Here is a 23,290-nt window from a genome sequence, read left to right on the forward strand (position 1 = left end):
CACAGGACAGAGCAGTCGGTGACAGCCCCGAGGGCCCCGGCCCTGCTCCCATGGCCGAGCCGGACCGTGAGTGAAGGGCCCCGGTGGGAGGGCTGCGCCGGGACCTGCTTTCGTGTTACAGGCCCCGGGGCCCAAGAACGGGCGTGGTGATGCGGGAGGTGGGGGCTGCATGGGGGAGTGGGATTTGAAGGGCCAGTCCTAAATGATCCTTGTTGCTAAGTTGGTTGGTGGGTTTCTGGGTCGCAGGGTTTTAAGAGCCACTTTACTAAAAGTTCCTGATGATCGCATGTGTTTCTATTCTCATTGCTAAGGACCCTCCTGCTGCTATCCGGGTTGCTAAGAGTACCTGGTTGTTAGGGGCAACTGTAGGATGCTAGGGGACCCCTGGTGTTCTCTCCTATCTCTTCCCTCTAGTTCCTGTGCCTCTCCTACATCTAACATCCCTACTGCACCTCCTCTCCCAAACTCTGCTAGAGTATCCCTTCCTATCACCTTTAGTTTAGTCCACCCTATAAATCTACCCCGTCGCTCACGCACACACACACTGACATGCCCTTTCTAACTACTAACTCTTCCTCTGTACCCTATATCCCTTCCTTTCTCCTCTTTTTCTTCCTAACCTGTTCCCTCTCTTGCCTCTCTCTTGCTCATTAGCCACCTCCCCTCCCTACAGTCTCCACTCTAATAGTATCTGGTTTTCTCCATCCCCTCCTCTACTCCTCAGCCCAGTGTAACTAGCTTGGTGGGTCTTCTTGGTCCCCACTTTGAACTCCTTTGTTCCTCCTTAACCATCTCCCCCCCTCTCCACTGTAACCATGTCTGCTCCCCCTCCTCCCCCAGCCTCTGACCCTCTGGAGACCCAGAAAGGGAAGGTGCAGGAAGCTCAGGTGAGATGGGGGGATAGGGTGGACTGGAGGGAAGGAGAGAGATGGACTTGTTTCTACATCCTGCACTGGGGGAGGAGGCAGAGGGGAGCCAGTTCTCCCAGTGTCCCCAGCTCACTGCCCCATTCCCTCTCCATACCCTGGGTGCAGCCTCCTGGGGAATGATGGATTCTGGGAACTCAGGGAAGGCTGTGTTGCCTCAAGGTTCCCTGTTTCCTTGCCTCCCCTAGCCTCATCCCATCTGAACCCCATTTTGTGCTGGGCCTGGGAGGGACAGACATCAGATTTGGTCCCTGAACTCACCGTTCTCACAGAGACGGCACTAGAAAAACTGCCTACAGGGAGATTGTGGTAGTGCTTCAGGGCACTGTGGAAGCCCAGAATGAACTTTGGGGGTTCACAGATCCCACCTAGCCTCTTCCCTGGAAGAATCCACAGGCTGATCTAGGAATCAGATGGAGCTATTGACACAGTAGTAAGTGAAAAGGAGCCTTGGTAGCTTGGGGGGTGTTAAATGGGGCTGCTAACTGCAAAATCAGCAGGCCTAATCTACCAGCCACTCCATGGGAGAAAGATCAGGCTTTCTGCTCCTGTAAAGATTTACCCAGGGTTGCTATGAGTCAGAACCCCCACCACTATCACCATCACCATCATAGTAAGTGAGGGGTTTTCCAAGATGACAAATGATGTTCCAAGCAGAGGACCCAGCTTGTACAGAGATCCTAACATTTGAGAGACTGATAAGTTGAGTAGTTTGGTGGCTGGGGATGGTTGTTGTTAGGATGAGTTGATTTTGACTCCTAGTGGCCCCATGTGACCGAGTAGAACTGCCCCAGAGTGTTTTCCAAGCTATAATCTATAGGTAACAGATCACCAGTTCTTTCTTCCAGAAACTGGTGGTGGTGGTTGTGTCCCGTAGAGTCAGTTCCCACTTATAGCCACCCTGTATAGAGTTTCTGAGGCTGTAAATCTTTACAGGAGCAGAAAACCCCATATTTCTCCCACGGAACAGGTGGTAGTTTTGAACTGCTAAAGTTGAGGTTAGCAGCCCGATTCATAAGCACTATGGAGTCCTGGTGTGGCGCTGTGGGTTAATGCGCAGACTCCAAAGCTGTTTGAACTGCAAGGTCGGCGGTTCAAGCTCACCAGCTGCTCCTTGGAAGCCCTAAACAGGGTCGCTATGGATCGGAATTGACTTGACAACAACAACATGCTACCAGAGCTCCTTCCAGAAACGGGTAGCTGGGTTCAAACCCGCAATCTTCCAGTTAGAATGCTTACTGGTTGCATCAAAGGACTCCTTTGGCTTGGAATGGTAGGATAATCGTATTCATGGCTAGTATTTATTAGGGGTCCCAGTGTGGCACTATAAGATAAGCACTGAAGTGGCAACCACTAGGTCAGTGGTTCAAATGCTCCAGCTACTCCTCATAAATCCTATTCAGGGTCGCTGTGGCAACAACACCACAGCATTTGTTGGGTATACTGTGCTCAGTGTTTATGTACATGATCTGATTTAGCCTTCCCATCATCCCTGGGAGGCATATGCCCATTGTACAGATGAGGAATAGGAGGCAGATTCAGCGAGCAACGTTTCTGCTGTCCCTTGGCTAGAAGAGCAGAGAAGAGTTTGAAACTCAAGACCATCAGCATACAGTCAGAGCCACCTCCTAGAAGATAGAAGGCATGGCTGGGCTGGGCTGGGCCTTGGTGTCCTTCCATAGACTCTCTTTGTCTCCAGCCCATCCACAGATGTGATGTGGCTTTGCAGATGTAAGTCAGTGTAAATGCTGTGATTAAATACCTCACAAAGGCATAGCAGTGTGGCATGAGTATATACAAGCTCTTGCTCAAACTAGGCTTTTACATTCCCCTAGCTCCCTAAACACATCCACTGTCATGTGGGGTCCAGAGAAAAAGGATCAATATTAAAGAGACACTCAGTCCCAGAGAGAAAGTGATGGAGGGTGTGCATTGCAGCATTGTCCGCAATGGGGCAACTTTGGAAAGATTCCAAATGACTGTCAATAGATGGACAAAATGAACTACGGTCCATCCGTACAATGGAGTCCTCTGCAGCTGCTTCCAAGAAGGAAGTGGGTCTGTAGTATATTGTTCTTTGTAAACAAAACTCAAGGTACAACCTTCGATTATGGTATGAGCCATTTCTGTACAAATAATGCCTTTTTCCATGTAGTGAAGACATTTTCTAACAGTCAAAGTTTTTGCAAAGCTTGTGTAATCTTCAAAAGTGTCAACAGAAAGAATTGTTCCTGACAATGTTAAAACGTGGCAAGGCTGACTTTGGTTCAAAAAGAGGTTGCGAGGGAAGGGAAAGGCATTAAGGGGCAGGGCGGAAAGAGTGCTGTCATGGGAAGAAGAGGACTGCGGAGTGGAAGAGGGAGACAGAGACCCCCAAAGCTGTGTCTACCCTCCACTCCTTTGAGATGCAGGACTGGACCTGGAGCTCTTTCAAAGAAAGTTAACCTACTGCCATAGACCCCACCCTGGCTCAGTGGTCCTATGGGACAAAGTAGAACTCCTCAGAGTTTCTGAGGCTGTAAATCGGGAACAAACGGCCTCATCTTTCTCCCTCAGAGCAGCTGGTGTGTTTCAGCAACTGACCTGGCAGTTAGTAGTTAACCCACTGCGCCACCAGCGTGCTGACTCACAGTGACCCTGTGTCAGGAGTCCTGGTGTGGCGCTGTGGGCTAATGCGTCAGAGTGCAGCTCCACACTGGCAACGGGTTTCTGGGGTGGATGAGGTCCTCCAATTAAGTCATGGCCAGTTTTTTCAGAATGTGTTCTGCTAAAGACACCTGGGAGATCATGAAGTCTTGGTCAGTTCCTGCCATTGCAGAAAACCCTATCATTTGGGAGGCGAGGTTCTGATTCAAAAAAAGGGTAGACCTAGGGGGTTGCTGAAGGGGTTTTAAGCTGGGGAGTAAGGTGGTCAGTGATGGTTCCGTGATGGATCGTTCTGGAACTCTGGACAGACACCACCAGACCCTGTTGCAGGTACCAGGCATTCTGTGGTGAACGTGGCAGACAAAATCCCTGCTGTTAAGGACTCAGACCCCATAGATGTCAGGATTGAATGAAAACCCCAAAGAAAAAGGCTTTGAAAGTAACCCAAACTGTGCCAGGGCCCAGGCAGGTCATCACTCGGAGGGTAGGTGGGAGGTGGACACTGAGACAGGACGTTCCAGAGGAGGCAGGCCAAAGCCTTGGTGGGAAAGACAGACTGGACCAATTGGAGCTGTGGAAAGGAAGGAAAATGGGCCTCCTGAGCTGTGTCAGGAAGCGGGTGAGGCCGGCAGGAGATGCCTGGTATGAGACCAGAGCTTTGGTTGAGGTGAGGTCCACAAGGAGCAGATTTCAAGGCGATGCTGAGACCAATTTGGGACACAGTGGAGGTGAGAGTCCTGGGAGCCATCCACAGGAAGGTGGTTCTAGGGACAGACAAGTGGCATCGTCAGTGACTAGGCCAAGGCCATAGGCAAGGTAGATAGTGCAGGGAGAGTGGAAGGAGACAGCAAAGAGGGCCCACAGACCTGCAATGTAGGAGTCAAGGCAAGGAGAGACGTGGATAAAGAAGGGCTCAGAGCAGAAAAAATAAAACCCAGTAACAGCAGTCCAACTGACTAGAACAAGCAAGTTGTTCTCCAAGGAGCCATCAAGGCACGTGGTCACGTCCCCTCAAGGCAAACCCCCTTCTAAGGCTGAAACTCAAATGGAATACACCTGTAGGCATATGGTCCTGCTGCTGACCACATTGGTCACCAATAAGGAGAAGTGGGGGAAAACAGCAATGAAGTTGTGAACTAAGTCCGACCACATTCAATAGACTCCTGTTAACCTGGATTGAGACCTGTTAACCAGCAGTATGAAGAGACCTGGGGACTCCTGGGCCCCGGGGCAGGAACGTGGCCCCAGAGGACTAGAGTGGAGTATGAAGCATCCAGCTGATACGCATTGAGGGAAGATGCACAAGAATACCCACACTTGCAGATAGTACCCATTTGACCTGGCATCAATGGCTGGATGATCAGAACACGACTAGAGGAAGAAAGAAGAGGGAAAAAAAGGAGTAACCCACTATAAGTGGATGACATTAACCTATGCTTGTGGATCCAGTATGACTAAGGAGCAGACAAATCTTTACAGTGAGGATCATTCCCACCCCTTGGGTACACAGGGTTGATAGGGAAGGGGAACTTAGACATTGGCTACCCAAAATCGGGGACTACAAAGGCAAGAAGTGACTGGCTTACAAGCTTTCAATAGGGAGCCTAGCTCCAGAGGATACAGGGAAAGGTAGAACCTCACTGAATTGTTTCCAACCTGTCTGGATGGGGTTGATAAAAGGTGAGGGGGGAGAGGACTCCTGTGGTTCAGTAGGGAAGGACTGCTATCAGGTTTGACAGTGAGTGTTGGAAAGGTAAAGGTTTGGTAACGAAAGGAGGGGAGCAGCTGATTTTGCAATCTAGGAGCGGAGATCCCTGGAACCATCAAGGGAGAAAAGCAAAGTGCAAGACCCTGTCTGGGAAGGCAGTGATGCTAGGGATGGAGGCAGAGACGGTGACATGGACAGAAGGAGAGACTGGGGACTCTGGACTCAGGGAGGGAGAGGGGCTGTGTGCTGGTGGCTGGGGATGGGGTCAGGCATGTAGGGTGTACCCTTTGGTTGTTTGATGATGCATGCAGGGGATTGTGATCATTGCAATGAAACAACATAAGATAGGATGAATGTAAAGATAATGTTCACCCATGTAAACTAACACATAATTCACAATAAAAACTTAAAAAAACAAAGGGGGCGGTCAGAAGTGAAGGGGTCTGAGGCAGTGAGAAGCGGGGGAAGGGGGCAGCAGGGCCCTGAGGGGTATAGGTGGTTGCAGGGGACAAGAGGAACAACATGAGGTGAGGGTGTGGGCACAGGGCCTGCGTGACAAGTAGAGCTGTACCAGGTGCAATCAGCACCTCACATTTATTTCCTCAGTTCATCCTCCCATGAGCCCTCCCACAGAAGCCTCACTCCCAGAAGGCCATGCTCTAGGGGCTACAGTGCTAGGTCCCCTCGCTGTCCTTCACTGGCCCTCACCTCCTTAGGCCTCCTCAGGCCTCCCCAGCCAGAACCTGGTCCCCACCAGCAGCCCCACCTCTTCCCTCCCTCCCTGATCCCACTTTTCCCTCCGGCCACCCCCACCCCCACCCCTTCCAGGACACAGACTCGGATTCAGACACTGAGGGTGGAGCCACCAGTGGAGGAGAAGCTGAGAGTGAGTATCTTTTGGGGTTCCCTTCCTGGAGGTTGATTTCAGGGCAGGGAACTAGGTGATACCCGCCTTGTCTCCACCCGGGGTGAACTTTGAAGTCTGGAACACTGGAGTTGGTGGCAATACCTTGTGTTGTGGGAAGGGTGGGGGCAGGGACCCCCTGTGTACCCTGTTTGCATGCCCACCCCACCGCTCTGTCTCTTCTTCTCGGCCAGTGGACTTCCTGCGGAACTTATTCTCCCAGACACTGGGCCTGGGCACCCAGAAGGAGCAGCTGCTAGATGAGCTGACCCTGGAAGGTGTAACCCGCTACATGCAGAGCGAGCGCTGTGAGTCCCCTGCCTGCCCTAGGCCTCCAAGCCCCATCTTTAAAGCGACTTCTCACCCCCAACCACCTGAATCAGTCACATCTCGTGTGTTTGCCAGTCATAAGAAACCCAACTCAAACTGGCTTCAGCCATTAAAAAAAACAAAAACAAAAGTATGTTGGTTCTGTAACTAAAGGCATCTTCAAGCACAGCTGGATCCAGGCGCTTCCAGGTTGCCATAGAGACTCACTCTCTGTTTCATAGAGACTCACACTCTGGAGGTTCTACCCCCACCACCACCACCACCACATCTCCCCATTGTCCTCTTTTGGGGTACCAAGGAATTCTGGTGTGGGACTGTAGGTCAGTGGTTCAAACCACTCGGGGATCCTATACAGGGTCACTATAAGTCAGAACTGACTTGACCATACTTAACAACAGGGAGGGTTGGGGGGGGGTGGGGGGAAGGTGTGAAGATCGCTCCCAGGTGCACCAATTGTTACATTTCACCAACCTAGCATCTAGCCCTCTTCTCCCTGGTGCTTCAAGCAAAAGGACAGAGATTGGCTTCCATGAGCCACATTGGGTCCCCTGCCTATTCCTGGCCCACTCACCATGTGTCGGATTGGCCAGACCTGGGTCCCATCTCCATTGCTGGATGAATGACAGTGCTTTGCTTGCTGAGGGTGTGTCCCAGAATGATGATACTAATCAGTTAAGAAAGTGACTATAGATGGAGCTGTTTAGAACAGAGCCTGGAACAGGAAACGTGTTTCAGGTGTGGGGGTGCTGTTGTTGTTGCTGGGGGCCAGAGGCTCTGACTCATAGTGACCCCGTGTACAACAGGACGAAACACTGCCCCTTGCTACGCCATCCTCACAGTTGTCAGTGTGAGACCATTGTTGTAGCCACTGTGTGGATCCATCTCACTGAAGGTCTTCCTCTTTTTCACTGAACTTCCCACCTTACCAACTGAGCATGATGTCCTTCTCCAGGGACTGGTCCCTCCTGATAACATGTCCAAAGTATGTGAGACCCAGTCTTACCATCCTGGCTTCTAAGGAGCATCTGGCTCTATGTCTTCCAAGACTGAATGGTTTGTTCTTCTGCCAGGCCATGGTGCTTAGAATGTTGTTCTCAAACACCGTAACCCAAATGCATCCATTCTTCTACAGACTTCCATATTCACTGTCCGGCTTTCACACGCATTTGAGGCAATTGAAAATACTATAGCTTGGATTAGGCACACCTTAGCCCTCAAAGTGACATCTTCGCTCTGTACCATTACAAAGAGGTCTTTTGCAGCAGATTTGCCCAATGCCGCACATCATTTGATTTCTGCTGGTATTTGAAACCTCAGTGGCATAGCTTCAGCATCGCAACAACATAGGAGCCATCACAGTACAAGCTGACCGAGTGTGGGAGCATGTTAACTGGGTCACCATGTAATTTCTATCTCTTGCTGTGAGTCGAGGTCACCAAATCCTGAGAAACCAGGCGCTTCGCCCCCACCAGTCCTCAACTGGAACAATGGATCCTTTCAGGGCCCTGAACAGCCTTTTGTTAAGGACTCCTCCTCTGGTTTCCCTGGCCTCTGGCTCCCTGAGCTCCCTGCCCCAGGGCAAGCCAGGCAGCTGTCTGGAGCCACGTTCTGACCTTTGGAGACAAAGGTCATACTTCCGCTGTCCTTGCCCAGGGCTTTAACATCATTCACTCCTGAGGGCTCCTGTCTGAGCCTCCCTGCATGCCAGGCACTGGACTGGTGTCCACGCAGTTGATCTTCCTGTCACACCTGTATGGTCATTAGATAGGCGTGGCCTGGACACAGGATGAAACTGAGGCACAGAGAGATTGTGGCTTGGGACAGGGCCACACAGCTGGCAAGCAGCAGGGTTAGGGTTTGGCACCTGGTCACCTGAGTTCAGAGCACATGTTCTGAACGTGTTCCTACTACACGGCCTTCTGCAGAATCCCCCCTGGGCCCAGTTGGGGGCAACCCAGCCTCATCTTTGTTCACCCTCCTGCCCTTCCTCAGACAGGACACCACAGAGGTGTCCAGTTCACGGGACGCCTGGGCTTGAGGCTGGCCATCAGCTGACAGGCAGCTGACAGGGTATCAGTGACAGGTGCTGGCCTGCAGCTAAGGCAATAATAGGGTTGATTCTACACAGCCCAGTGTGCTTAGGAAGTGACTCATTCCCCCCCTCCACACCACCACCACATCTCCCCATTGTCCTCTTTTGGGGTACCAAGGAATTCTGGTGTGGGACTGTAGGTCAGTGGTTCAAACCACTCGGGGATCCTATACAGGGTCACTATAAGTCAGAACTGACTTGACCATACTTAACAACAGTAACTCTTATAACTCTATGAATCATGGGTCTCTAGAAGTTTAGTACAATGGACTCAGAATAATTGTTGTTATTGTCATGTGCCGTTGAGTCGATTCCGACTCATTGAAGCCACCATAAAGTACAGATTAGAAGTGCCCCGGAGTTCTCTCGCGAGGCTACAAATCGTCATGGGGACAGAGCACCAGGTCGTTTCTCCCATGGAGCCCCGGGTGGATTTGAACCACTGATCTTTCAGTTGACAGTTGGGTGCCACCAGGGTTCCTTCAAAGAATCATTTTTTTGTTAAGTGCCTTTGTGAAGTTCCTATTCCTAGTGACTCATAGGTTTCCAAAGAGCAGCTGGTGGGTTTAAACTACCAACCTTTTCCTATAGGTCATACTGGGACTCCTCAAAGCATCATGTTGTTGTTGTTAAGTGCCGTCAGGTCAGTTCTGACCCATAGAGACCCTGTATAGGGTTTCCAAGGAGCAGCTGGTGAGTTCGAACCACTGACTCTGCGGTTCAAACCAACCTTGCGGTCCAGTGCATTATCCCACGGTTTCACACCAGGACTCCTCAAAGCTTCATGGTGATGGTGGTGGTTATGTGCCGTGGAGTTGGTTTCGACTCATAGAGACCCTGTATACGGTTTTCCAAGGCTGTAAATCTTTTACGGGAGCAGAAAGCTTCATCTTTCTCCCAAGGCAAGGCTGGTAGCTTTGAACTGCTGAGCTTGCGGTTAGCAGCCCGACTCGTAACCACTATGCTACCAAAGCTCTTTTCAAAGCATCATATCAAGTGCATATATAGTGGTTGCATGGTACCAGGCACTGGCCTAAGCTCTCCCTGAATTAATTTATTCTCCTGTTAACTCTTCCATCAAGGCCAATAAGATCGGCCCATCTACAAGAGGAGACGGAGGCCCAGAGTGGTGCTAAAATCTGTCTAAGGTCACACAGCCATGAGCAGGGAGCCAGGCTCCGAAATGCATTCTGCACTCCCTGCCCATTGGGTAGTCCGAGAGTAGCAGGTCTTTACTTGTCACCCGAAAACCTCAGCCTCCAGTAGCAGACAGACGCATGTTTGAAGAAGGAAGAATGTCAGAGGATAAAGGCATGTGAACCATAGGCTAGAAACAGAGAGCCCTCCAATATTGGGTCTAAAAAGATGAGGCATTGCCTGAGATTTTTTTATAATCGTCTACAGCTCTTCTTAGAGAATATCTCTGCCTGCTCCCACCCACACCTGAGCTCTCACATGTTTTTGTCTAAAACCTTTTCAGGAGGAGAAGCTCCCCAGGTGACTTCTTCCCAAATCGAGTTGATTCCAAATCCTAGTGACCCTATGTGACAGAGTAGAGCTACCCCCACAGACTTTCCTAAGATAGCTCTGTTAGATAAACGCTGGACTGTGAGCCACAGGGTCAGTGGTTCAAGCTCACCAGCTGCTTTGCAGGACAAAGACGAGGCTTTCGGATCCCACAAAGATTTATAGCTCAGAAGTCTTAGGCACAGATCACTATGAGTCGCAACTCAAAGGCACTAAACAACAATTATATGGGCACACCTGGCCAGTTCTTTTCTCCCAGAGGAGATGATGCGTTTGAACCACTGGCTTTTCGGTTAGCAGCGGAATTCTTAGTCAGTGTGCCGCCAGGGTTCCTTTGAAGCGTCTTAAGTTGGTACTGTTTCAGACAGGATTCTTCATCCCTGCTGCTAGCCACAAGATCAGTGGTTCACACCCCCTAGCCACTCCAGGGAAGAAAGATGAGGCTGTCTGCCCCTGTAAAGATCTATAGTCTTGGACACCCTCAGGAACAGTTCCGCTCTGCTTGTAATCAGCCTGACAACAGTGGATTTGGCAGTGTGAGCCCTTCCCCTATCTTACCTGAGCCTCCGTGTCCTCATCAGTAAAATGTGGACGTTAACACCACCAGCTTTACCTGGAGTTGGTTGGCAGGGAGGATGTATGAGCTCTTGCATTTGGAATGCTTATCCAAGGGCTGACACCCACCACCCCACAGCAGGACCAGGTGGGGTGCTGACGTTGTGGGAGCTGAGCAGAGCAGACAGATGAAATGTCCACTCTCTCTTCCAGGCCGCAGGATCATCTGTTTGGTGGGAGCTGGAATCTCCACATGTAAGTGTACCTCCCTTTCCCTCCTAGGGGCTGGGGAGAAGTCTGGGACCTGTCTGGAGGAGGGTCGGTGTGGTACAGTGGGGCCAGCCAGCCGTAATTGGCTTGTCCACTGCTCCCCGTCTCCTAGCTGCGGGCATCCCCGACTTCCGCTCCCCATCCACCGGCCTCTATGCCAATCTGGAGAAGTACCATCTACCCTACCCTGAGGCCATTTTTGAGATTGGCTACTTCAAGGTATGTGTTCCCCTTGGAAAGACTGATGGGAAAGGAATGGGGTCATTTGGCTTCAGCCCTCCCCTCTACGGGGTCTCTGCCCAACTACTCTCTCTCCCACAGAAACATCCAGAGCCCTTCTTTGCCCTGGCCAAGGAGCTCTATCCTGGGCAGTTTAAGGTAAGATCTGCTTTGGAGGGGAACAGGAAGGGTTGGTTGGTGAGGAGCAGGCACAGAAAGTCTCCCACCCCCACCAGGACCCTTCAGACAAGCATAGAGCAGTCATTAAGTACATGGGCGCTGCTGGGCCAGACTGCTTGGGTTCAACTCCTGGTTTGTGACCTTGTGCCTCAGTTTTCTCATCCGTAAAATGATACTGATAGCAATACTGATCTCAGAGGGTCCCTGTGAGGCTTAAATGAGTTCGTAATGCATAGAAAAGCCCAGCCTCTGGAGCCAGGCTGCCTGGGTATGACTCACAACTCTGCGATTTACCAGCTGTGTGGCCTTGGGCCAAAACAGTCACGCTCCCCATGCCTCAGTTTCCACATCTGTGAAATGGGGAGAATAGGAGTCTCTCATTCGCAAAGTCATGGTGATGATCCCCCAAGTTTCAACAGTTCCAGGGCTCAGTCTCGCGGGAAGCGTCCTCTATACATGTCAGCAGTGTTCTGATTGTTCCTTCCAGCCCACCGTCTGCCACTACTTCATCCGCCTGTTGAAGGAGAAAGGACTGTTACTTCGCTGCTACACCCAGGTAGGCGAGGCTCCGGCCTGCTGGGCACTGGGAGGCCGGCTGACTGGGCCACGTCCCCTTCAGCCTCAGTTTGCCCTGCTGTAAAGCAAAGCCAGAGTAGCTTTGCCCCACTGTGCCACCCTCCTGCGCGCACACAGCCTAGATTTTGTGTGTGAGGGTGACGTTCCAACAGATGACACCCAGGTGACTATCTAACAAACTCAGTACACGCTGACAGCTTCCAACAGGTGATGTTGTATCTTACAAAACTGGTATAATCGTGGCCCATGGCTCACCACACCATGTGGTTAGCCAGGGGCCTCTCCCACGGGGTTTCAGGCTACGATAGCACACAGCACTGGCTTACCAACTTACTGGTGAGGCATGTGGCCTCACACCCGAGCTGTCAAAAATATTTGTCTCTCTACCATTGTTCCGGAGTCCTGGTGTGGCGCTGTAGGATCTGCACTGGACTGCTAACTGCAGGGTCGGCAGTTCAAACCCACCAGCTGCTCCTTGGAAACCTTATTCTGGGTTACTTTGAGTCAGAACCCACTTAATGGCACTTAACAACAACCACTGTTACGGAGTCCTGGTGTGACGCTGTAGGATAAGCACTGGACTGCAAGGTCGGTTTGAACTGCAAGGTCAGTGGTTCAAACTCACTAGCCATTCCTCGGAAACCCTACACAGTTTCGACTCTGAGTAGGAACCATTGTTATGAGTGTGTGTTGAAATTTCGTAATACTCTATTGCAGTGATACCACGTACATTATAAACCATACCTCAGAGCCACAAATGATAAAACAAGAACAGGTTGTATTTAAAAGCAGTTAAAGAGCTTGCTTTTTCTGGTACTTTGGAGCCTGCAGCCTCAGAAGTAGCCAGCAGGGGGCAGACTTAAGTCTTTTGCAACTGGGCTTTTTTGTGTTTTTTTTTTTCTTCCCAAATCAGGGCAGATGCTTTGGCCTAGCGTGAATTTTAAGGGGCTTGGGGGCAGGAGAGGTATCCTTCTTGATCCAGGAGGAGCCCAGGCCTCAGATAAACCTGACCCTTCCTCCCAGAGAGTCCGTTTTATTCAGAGGATGTGATTCAGACAAGATGTTGAAGGCTAGTGCGTGATGCCTTGAAATCCTGACCACCAGCATCAGCTTCTGTGATGGCAGATGCTCACTGATTGGTGGCCCATGCAGACCTGGCCTGCAGTGAGCGGGCCCAACAAGCAGCCCTGCCCTCAGGGAGCTGAGGAGAGGGGCAATGGTCATGTCTAGGGTGTCTCAACGCAGTAGGTCCACAGCTAAGCAGGAAAAGGGCGACCAGAGGCATCACATGAGGTGGCAGGCATTTTGGAATTTCATAGAAGGTAGTGAAGAAAGCTGCAGTCAAGAAATCCAACAACATATTGCATTAGATAAGTCTGCCATACAAGATGTCTTCAAAGTGTTTAAGAGCAAACGTATCAATCAGTTTGAGAACTAAGGTAGGCCTGACCCAAGCCATGGTATTTTCAATAACCACATATGCATGTGAAAGCTGGACAGTGAATAAAGAAGACCATAGAAGAATTGATATATTTGAGTTATGGTGTTGGAGGAGAATATTGAAAGTGCCATGGACTGCCAAAAGAACAAACAAATTTGTGTTAGAAGAAGTACAGCCAGAAGGCTCCTTGGAAGCCAGGATGGCCAGACTTTGTCTCTCATACTTTGGGCTTATTGTCAGGAGGGACCATTCCCTAGAGAAGGACATTATGTTTGGTAAAGTAGAGGGTCAGCAAAAAAAAGGGAGACCCCCAATGAGATCGATTGATTGGACTTGAGCTGCCAAGTCTGTGGGTTGGAGAAGCAGCAGACAGATAACATTTCTGTTCATGAGATGAGATCACAGGGGGAGGGGGAGCCACTGTGTGAGCCACCAAGGCCCAGGACACAGTAACTCTCCAGGTCTACTAAGTCCTCACATCCCATCTGTCTCGGAGGCAGAATCTCTGTCCTTCACCGTAACACTGCTTCAACTGTGTAGGGTTTTTTTCTTTTTGTTTTGTTTTTAATGTTAAAGCCAACATGAGTGCATTCTGGGGTCAAATGTGAAGTAGTCAGACATTCTTCCTCACACATTATTTAATGTATGGTGTTGGTAATACTGCCATATTCAAAACAACTTTGTACATAAACTATATTAAAGAGAAAGTTTTCTCACTCTCACATGTCACAAAATGTTTTTTTTCATACTTTTCAGCCTTTTTTTTTTTTTTTTAAGTTTTTATTGTGAATTGCATGAAAGTTTACAGGGCAGATCATCAGTTTTACATTCAACAAATCATACACTTTGTTTCATTACAGGGATTATAACCTTCTCCATGTACCATTGTTGTTGTTGTTGTTAAGTGCCGTCGAGTCGGTTCCGACCCATAGCGATTAGTTAACAGTATTTCTATTCATTTGAGTTGTTTGTTTTTTTTAAAACACTCAGGCATGTATAATAATTTATACCACCAAAGGGCCCTTCTGTAAGCCTGCCTCCTGGCCGCCAGCTCTCAGTCCCTCTCTTTCCATTAGAGTCCTCAGCTGCTCCCTCTCTCCATGTCCTTATCTCTGCCTCCATCTCTGGTGTCTCTGCTTCACTGGATAGGGTCCCACATTCCATTTTCAGCCTTTTTAAATCACCATCAGCTATGATTTAAGTCACTGACCCAGTTTTTCCAGAACACTCTGTCTTCACTTTATTCTCATTGTCTCACGACATTGTCTCACGACAATGCAGCACTTTCTAATTTGTTTACGATACTGTTTTTTTTATCTCAAGACACCAGTTCCCCCTCAGGCAGTAGGACAGTTGTCTGTCACTCAAGTGGCTGTGATCACCACCACAAAACAGCTCAGGTTGTTGTTGTTAAGTGCCATCGAGTCAGTTCCAAATCATAGTAACCCTATATCAAGTTTCCGAGGAGCGGTTGGTGAGTTTGAACTGTCAACTTTGCAGTCAACAGTCCAGTGCATTCTACAACTCCACACTAGGATTGGCTACTCCAAATGACTTATAGTTCTTATGAAAATACATATAAACACAAAATATAAGCATATGCTTTAAATATATACATCTATATGTATATAAATATTAAGGAGCTCTGGTAGCATAGTGGTTACGAATCGGGCTGCAAACCGCAAGGTCAGCAGTTCGAAACTACCAGCTGTTCTGCGGGAGAAAGATGAGGCTTTCTGCTCCTGTAAAGATTTACAACCTCAGAAACCCTGTACAGGGTCGCTATGAGTCAGAACCGACTGCACGGCACATAACCAACCAACTATATATATATATTATATGGCAGTCTCCGGATTACAAATGAGTTCCAGTCCTAAATCTGTCTTTACGTTGGATTTATATGTAAATTATAACAGTGAGGTTCATATTTAAGGTCAGTTAGTCAATTGTTTGTCTTAGTATAGTATATTTAAAACCTTTCTATGAATAAAACACAGTGCACTAAATTGTACTTCCAGATACACCAAACCATCTTGAACAATAGTTAGAATAATACTGATAACTTTACCAATTTCCATGAGCCATTGTGCATGCCTCAGATTTTTGACATAATAGTCTTTATGGGGTTAGGAAGTGCAGTGTCGCCGCAGGATAAGCACTGAACTTGTAACCACAGGTTAGTAGTTCAAACCCACCAACTTCTCCAAGGGAGAAAGGCCAGACTATCTGCCTCTGGGAAGGGTCACAGCCTCCGAAACCCTAAACAGGGTTACTCTGAGTCAGAAACAACTCAATGGCATTGGGGTGGGGGGTTCTGGGGTTGGTTTGTGACTCTGGGATGTACAGACAATCATAACTCAGCGGCCGCCTGTACGTGCTATTTGTGCTAGACATGGGTCTCTCGAGTGCACTCTTTTTTTTTCTTTTTTTCCTGGCTACACTCTTTTTCACGTAACTTCTTGTCTGGAAGATCCCTGTGTACAAGGGGGGCTTCAAGAAATTTATGGAAAAATGGAATGAAAAGCTAATGGACTTTTTCCACAAACATTTTAAAGGCCCCCTCTGTATATTCACACCCACATAACAACTTCGTGCTGTTCAAAATCTGTGACTTTGCAATGGAATACATTGTAAGCACTTTGTGTTGGTTTTTGGTGAAGTATTTTGAAGTAGGTCTTAGTGTATTTAAGTTAATAATAAAGAGCCAAAGTCTGTTGTGGCTTGTGTGCAGAGTACAACTACACCACAGGGTTTACACAGCTGTGACCTTTCAGAAGCCAATGGCCAGGCCTGCCTTCCCAGGCTCCTCTGTTTGGCTTTGAACTGCCACCACACCATTCTCCTCAGCCGCAAAGATAATTCAGTGAGAGAAACAACTTGAAAGTATTGTTTGAGAGGAACATACATACACGTACTTCTCACTTGTCGACTTGGGCAGGTTCCAAAGACTAGGTCATTCAGTGACTATTGGCATTACCACATTACATGGCATTAAAGGATGACCACTTCATCCCACCCCCTCACCTGTACTATGGATGTACTTTGGGGCCCTTGCTGAGGTCAGCAAGGGGCTGCCTAGTCTGAACCTAAGTGCCACTCCTGCCTCATCCCTGGGGTCCCCTCCCTCACCTGCCACCACCTTATTTTCATGATGGGGTGACTAGGGTTCATCTCCTCAACATCCCCAAAATACTCCTGATGGCTTTGTTAGGGATCTTAGAAAACCCCTCATACACAAACTCATGTGTATTTTTTTCAACATCCTGTACACACTGAGGAGTCCTGGTGTGGCGCTGTGGGTTAATGCGCCAGACTACAAAGCCATTTGAACTGCAAGGTGGGCGGTTCAAGCTCACCAGCTGCTCCTAGGAAACCCTACACAGGGTCGCTATGGGTCGGGATCCACTCGACAGGACTTAACAGCAACAACAACATACACACTGAAGACTCAAGTGTGGCACCGTAGGATCAGCACCTGACTGCGGCGAACTCCTAGGTGGGCAGTTCAAACCCATCAGCTACTCCTCAGAAACTCGATATATAGGGTTGGTATGAGTCATAACCAACTTGATGGCACTAAACACGCTGCCCTTGGCCTTCTAAAGAGACCCTTTCCTGTCAGTTCAGCCGGATCTGCCTCGTTTTCTTTCATTGGCATGTAGTTCCTCTGGCAAAAGTGGTGCCAAAGAAAAACTTGACAGCAACTGGCATTTTCATTACTTATTTCTCATAAAGAGCCCTGGTGGCACTCTGGGCTAGGCGTTGGACTGCTAACCACAAGGTTGGCAGTTCAAACCCACAAGCCACTCTGAGGAAGACAGATGAGGCTGTCTGCTCCCATGAAGACTTTACAGCCCCGGAAACGCTAAGGAGCCGTGTTAACTGTGCCCTAGAGGGTCTCTATAGGACAGCGGGTGTTTTGTTTGTTCATTTTTTGGGGGGTTTGGGGTTTTCTTTCTCATGCTGTTTAGTTATTTGCATACAAATTGCGTACTTGTGTCTGGGAGCCATTCAGTAGGCTGAGTGGGTAACAAAGGCCACAGCAGGATTTATAGTAGAGAAGGGGACACTGCTGGAGTTTGGGGACAGGGAATCCTGTCAGCACGTTCTTTGTGATAAGCTGATCTCTTGGCAGAGAGCAGCGAGGTCAGCTGGGGCCCCGCCTGCCTTTGAAAGGAGACCCTTTCAGCTGCTGGCGGAGTCTCTGGGGAATATTGCACGTTGCTCTGGGGGCCGTTTGTGAGGGGCCATCTGTGTTTGCCAATACCCTCCGTCAGTGCCTGCCTCCGTAGCATTCCTCAGTGGGCTGTTGCAAATTGGAGAAAACTGAGAGGGCACGTGTGCCAGAGAGAAGGGCATTCTAGTTCGCTTAATATAGAAAGTCTTTCTGTCTTAAAAGAGCACAAGTTGATAAAGAGATTGGATTGGAAACTTAGAGTTGATGTGAATGGGGGGAAACAGCTTAGAAAAGGAGGGTGGAAATGGTTGCACGGCTCAAAAAATGGCACCAACGTCACTGAATTGTCCACCTAGAAATGGTTGAATTGGTGTGTTTTGCTGTGTATATTCTCAACAGCAACAAAAATCAAATAAATCATTGGGAAAAAAAACGAACAACCCATACAGAACTCATTTAAGGCAAGTGGTTGTTTTGTGATGATTACCAGTAAGAGGGGGACTTCAAGAAGTTCTTGGGAAAATTCCATTCTCTTGTTTTCATTCCAGTTTTTCCATTTTCTCACAACATTTGTTTGAAGTCCTCTCATATCCACCCATAAAATGACTTTAAATAGGCAAATATTTAAAAGCCCACGTACAGATGCCACCTGTGAAATAGACCCTAGTTCAGAACTCTGGCCAGTCAGTGGGAAAACAGGTGTCATATTAAAGGCAAATAGAGCCTCCTGTCCCCTTCACTCATGTTAATGTGTGGGCAGGACCACCACAGGGACAGCTGTGCAGATCCACTACTGCCCAAGGGACTGCCATTCACCATGGAGATGTTGTGAATTTATACATTTATTTCAACACATTGCTGACAGCTGTCAAATTCTGATAAAACAAATGTTCCTAAAAATGAAAGCCAAGTGGCCCAAGTTTGCAGGACGAGGCCATCTATAGTGGGCTGATGATGGTGGCTGGGGGCCTGACCTTATAAACATTTGAGTTTTGGGTCCCTGCCTTCAAGTGAACATAGCTTTTTTTTTTTCCAAAATTTTATTTTGTAAATTGAGTGAGGGTTTAACGTTTGCCCCTTCAGTGGCACCACAGTGATGAAATAATAGTTTTCACATGCATCCTGCCCCAAAAGTTCCGCTTGCCTTCAACTCCCTACCCCTGGCTTCTGGCCCACGCTGAGCATAGTTTGTTCCTCACCTTCTTCCTTTTATCTTCATTCCAGAACATAGACACCCTGGAGCGAGTGGCCGGGCTGGAGCCGGAGGACCTGGTGGAGGCCCATGGCACCTTCTACACATCGCACTGTGTCAGCCCCCTCTGCCGGCAGGCATACACGCTAAGCTGGATGAAAGGTGAGGGGTTAGAGGTCATCCGTGAGAGACCGCTCCAGCTCACAGTCTGCTCCTCAGGCTAGTCACAGGGTCTCACACGGAACAGGTGCTTGTGGCCAGCTTGATCTCAGCCAGCTCTAACCTGCATGACTCTCTGGTTCTGCTTAGTAGCTGTTGTCGTTGTTAAGTGCCATCAAGTCAGTTCCAAGTCACAGGGACACTGTATAGGGTCTCTGAGGAGCAACAGGTGGATTTGAACTGCTGAGCTTTCAGTGCTTCTCCTACTGTGCCACACCAGGACTCCTAGTAGATGATGTTGTTGTTGTTAAGTTTCATCGAGTCATTTCCAACTCATAGTGACCCTGTATAGGGTTTCCGAGGAGTGAGTGGTGGGTTTGAACTGTGAACCTTTTGGTCAGCAGTCCAGTAACTATCCTACAATGCCACACCAGGACTCCCAGTAGGTGATGTTGTTGTTGGTGTTAAGCGCTGTGGAGTTGGTTCCGACTCATTGCAACCCTGTTTAGGGTTCCTGAGGAGCAGTGGATGGCTTTGAACTGCTGATTTTGTGGTTGGCAATCCAGTGCTGACTATACACCGCCACACCAGGACTCCCCAGTAGATGACAGTACACTGCAAAGAACTGAGGAGGAGGCTGGGAGTCCCTGCTCCCAAACCACCTTGTTGTTGTTGCTAAGTGCTGTCCTGTGTGTTCTGGCCAGCTTACAACCAGGTCAGACCTGCCACAAATTCCCGATCATTTCCACCACCCACACAGACGAGCCTGGCCAGGGATGCTGTCCATTCCGAAGCTTATGAAAGCCCAGCTTTTTGTCCTTTTATGAGCTCTGGCTTATGAAGGCTCTTCGGAGTAAGTGCAACTTATTCCAGACCAGTACCATCCAATAGAACTCTGAGATGACTGGAATATTCCATGTCTGCACTGTCTAATGTGGGCCATTCCGACCCATAGCAATCCTCCATAGGGTTTCCAGGAGCAGCCGGTGAGTTTGAACCACTGACTTTGCAGTTCAAACCCACCTTGTGGCCCTCGAGCACTAGCAGTGTGGATGGTCTGACTGAGGACCATTAACTGCTGATTTTGTTAATTTTTTGTGATTTACATTTCAAATACCCAATGTGACTGTGGCTACCACACCGGGCAGCCAGCCCTGTCCTAGAGACGCAGGATTCCATGTGACTATTCGTTGGCTCCAAGCCAGTGAACTCTACAGTGAAGTTTGCAGCTGGTCACTGACATGGTTCGGGATGATAGCCTGGACGTCTCTAGGGCTACAGAATGCAGAACTTCTTAAAGTCATGGTCCGTGTTCATATAAGGACAGAATGCCGAGAGGAAAAAGTCTTTCATCCCGCATATCTCGAATGCCATGCCAGCCTATTTCTGACGTGCATTGTGCTGACTAAGAAGCCATTTGTCCTACCCGTGGACACCATTTCTGGCATTCTTTATGCTGAGTTGACAAAGCCTCTGCTGTCCATGCAAGATATGGGCAGCTGCTACAGCACTGGCATTAGGTCCTCTGGAGTGTGCCCTTTCTGATAAAATGCCAGCTGACCGTCTCCTGAAGTGAGGACATCTGAATGGCCCAACTGCCCACAGCTGGAGGGCACTATACAATGACCATTACCGCTATTATCTGCCACTGGACAGCAGCATCGTATACATCACCCACAACACTGCCCCTGCCAATGCAGAAATAGGTGAAAAGTCAGTGGCAGGCGTCAAGACGGGGCTCAGTAAATGTTTGTGGAATGAATGAACGGTGAGACATATGAGTTACAATTGGGGCTGCCAGCGACAGAAATGTTTCCATAATGAATAAGCAGTAAGAAGGGTGGTTGTGAGGATGGGGTGGGGTCTGTTGCAGAGCCTGAGAGCAGAAAGCATCTCCCCATCCCAACTGTCTGCAGGCTCTTTCTCTCTCTGGCAGCGGGCCTCTCGGCGCCAGGGTGAAATAGAGTTGCTAGAATCTCATTTCATTCGTTCATTGGTTCAGTGTTTTCATTCACTAGCTAGAGGCCTGTTGCTGGGAGCCACTGCTTACAATTCTGTGGCGTTGGGAATGGAGATGGGTCTTTAGAAGAGTGGTCCTCTCTGAGCAGGACAGACATCCCTGGAAATCCCTGATGACTGAGGGTGTGTTGCGTTGAGGGTGGAGGAAGAGACATACAGGACTGGGCAGGCGCCTCTGACCGCCGTCTCTCCCTCCCCATTCTCTATGCCCAGAGAAGATCTTCTCCGATGCGGTTCCCAAGTGTGAGAAGTGTCAGAGCGTGGTGAAGCCTGGTGAGCTCTGGGAGGGGCCTAGGACCTTCCCCAACCACCTGTCTCTCCCTGATGAGCACCCCAAACCCACCATGAGGGGAGGATGGGGGTCCCGCCCAGCCCTCAGCTCTGCCCTCTACCCCTGCCTGTGTTCTCTCCCTGTCCATGTTTTCACTCTGTCTGTGTCTCTGTGTCTGTCTGTCCATCTCTCTCCACCTCAGACATTGTGTTCTTTGGTGAGAACCTCCCAGCACGTTTCTTCTCCTGCATTCAGTCAGTAAGTGTCCCCTGTGCTCTGAGCTGGCTCTTAAGGGGGCAGCACCCTGGTCCTGGGAAGGCCACTGCCCCAGCCATCTGCAGGTGTGGGTGGGAGCCTGGGGAGATGCAGCCTGGCTGAGGGTGAACATGGCTGCTTGCTTAGCTGCACAGAGCCCTCACTGGCCTCCCCTCTCATTGTAGGACTTCCTGAAGGTGGACCTCCTCATCATCATGGGCACCTCCTTGCAGGTGCAGCCCTTTGCATCCCTCATCAGCAAGTAGGTTGAAGTCGGGGCTGGGCGGCGGGGACCCGGCAGAGCCAGGCTGGGCCCTCACCGCTCAGCTTGTCATCCCCACAGGGCACCCCTCTCTACCCCACGCCTGCTCATCAACAAGGAGAAGACCGGCCAGGTGAGTCCGCCTGGATTCACATACACACCTTGCTCTGTCCTCCCTTTCCTCCTCCACACCCTTGTCCCAACACTCCCTCTCCCCGGCTTCATTGGGATCTAGGGTACAGGTTCCTAACTTGGAAATCCCAGCACTTGGAATCTAAAGCTCACATCTAGAATTCAAAGAGGTCTAGATTCTAGGCAGTTTCACCTCTAAGATCCCACAGGCCTCTAGACCATCATTCAAGGAATCTCTGAGGGGTACAAATGGCTAAGTGTTCAACTACCAACTGGAAAGGCTGTCAGTTTGAACCCACCCAGAGGCACCTTCAAAAACAGGCCTAGAGATCCGCCTCCAAAGTCCTAGGGAGCAGAGTTCTGCTTTGCACATATGGGATAGCTGTGAGTTGGAATCAACAACACAGCCACTAACAAAAGCTGGAAGAGCAATGTAGCGTGTCATGAACTGGGAAGCCTGGGGCTAGCTGGGCCCAGGCTCAGAGGACTCAGGCCTCCTTGTGCCCTAAGGGTTTGCCCTTGCCCTTTTCAGCTCTTTTTCCTGAGATGGTGTCACTTTCCCACAGTGCTCCCTCCTGTGGACCCCCTGCTCTCCTCCCTCAAAGGCCTTAGAAAAAGGAGGATCTTGTTCTTCCCAGAGTCTGCTCTGATTGGCTACACTATTCTCCCCTCATCCCAGAGTCTGCTCTGATTGGCTATACTATTCTCCCCCTCATCCCAGGGTCTGCTTTGATTGGCTACACTGTTCTCTTGCCCCAGGATCTGTTCTGATTGGCTTTACTATTCTCCCCTTGCCCCAGGATCTGCTTTAATTGGCTACACTGTTCTCCCCTTGTCCCGGGATCTGCTCTGATTGGCTACACAGGAGCCACATATATGCTCCTAAACATCCTCATGTCCAGGAGTCTGGGTCCAGGGACTACCCTGCACTGGAGTCTGGGTTTTGATCAGCACCACCTGAAGCTAGTAGTCTGAGAGCAGGGGAGGTCATTGTTGCCCCCAGAGGTGGGGACAACAAAAACATCCTGTGTGCCAATGTCTGCATTATCTAGCACTTATGTAGCAGAAATAACCACAAGTGGTTGGCTTAAACAAAGTTAGTTCTCAGTTTAGAAGGCTAGAATTTCAAATACAGGGTGCCAACTCTAGGGAAAGTCTTTCTCTCTCTGTCAGCTCTGGCAGCAGGTCTTTGTCTCTTTGGCTTCTGTTTTTCGGTTCCTTCGAGATCACCATGTAGCATGAAATCTCTTTTCCCCTATCTGTGCATCTTTACCTTACTTGTTTGTAGTTGTTGTTAGGTGCCATCGGGTGGGTACTGACTCATTGCGACCCTATGCACAACAGAACGAAACACAGCCTGGTCCTGGGCCAACCTCACAATTGTTGCCACGCTTGAATCCATCGATGCTGCCACTTTGCCAATCCATCTCACTGGGGGTCTTCCTCTTT

At 49.5% G+C, this 23,290-nt stretch overlaps 1 protein-coding gene across 2 annotated transcripts in view; it reads left to right on the forward strand.

Moving 5' to 3' along the window:
• The first annotated feature begins 4 nt into the window (after positions 1-4).
• SIRT2 (sirtuin 2) overlaps positions 5-23,290 on the forward strand; it is a 27,982-nt gene continuing 4,696 nt past the window's right edge. The window contains exons 1-13 of one of the 2 annotated variants that reach the window (XM_006871446.1): positions 51-66; positions 841-887; positions 6,109-6,166; positions 6,379-6,492; positions 10,902-10,943; positions 11,071-11,177; positions 11,280-11,336; positions 11,845-11,913; positions 18,776-18,905; positions 21,135-21,194; positions 21,395-21,450; positions 21,633-21,709; positions 21,791-21,842. In XM_006871446.1, coding sequence (XP_006871508.1) covers positions 51-66; positions 841-887; positions 6,109-6,166; positions 6,379-6,492; positions 10,902-10,943; positions 11,071-11,177; positions 11,280-11,336; positions 11,845-11,913; positions 18,776-18,905; positions 21,135-21,194; positions 21,395-21,450; positions 21,633-21,709; positions 21,791-21,842 — 885 coding nt within the window. Of the gene's footprint in view, positions 67-840; positions 888-6,108; positions 6,167-6,378; positions 6,493-10,901; positions 10,944-11,070; positions 11,178-11,279; positions 11,337-11,844; positions 11,914-18,775; positions 18,906-21,134; positions 21,195-21,394; positions 21,451-21,632; positions 21,710-21,790; positions 21,843-23,290 lie in introns of both variants that reach the window. The other variant, XM_006871447.1, reaches the window with a different exon arrangement.

The sequence above is a fragment of the Chrysochloris asiatica genome, unplaced genomic scaffold, assembly GCF_000296735.1.
Source record: "Chrysochloris asiatica unplaced genomic scaffold, ChrAsi1.0 scaffold00168, whole genome shotgun sequence".
Taxonomy (NCBI): Eukaryota; Metazoa; Chordata; class Mammalia; order Afrosoricida; family Chrysochloridae; genus Chrysochloris; species Chrysochloris asiatica.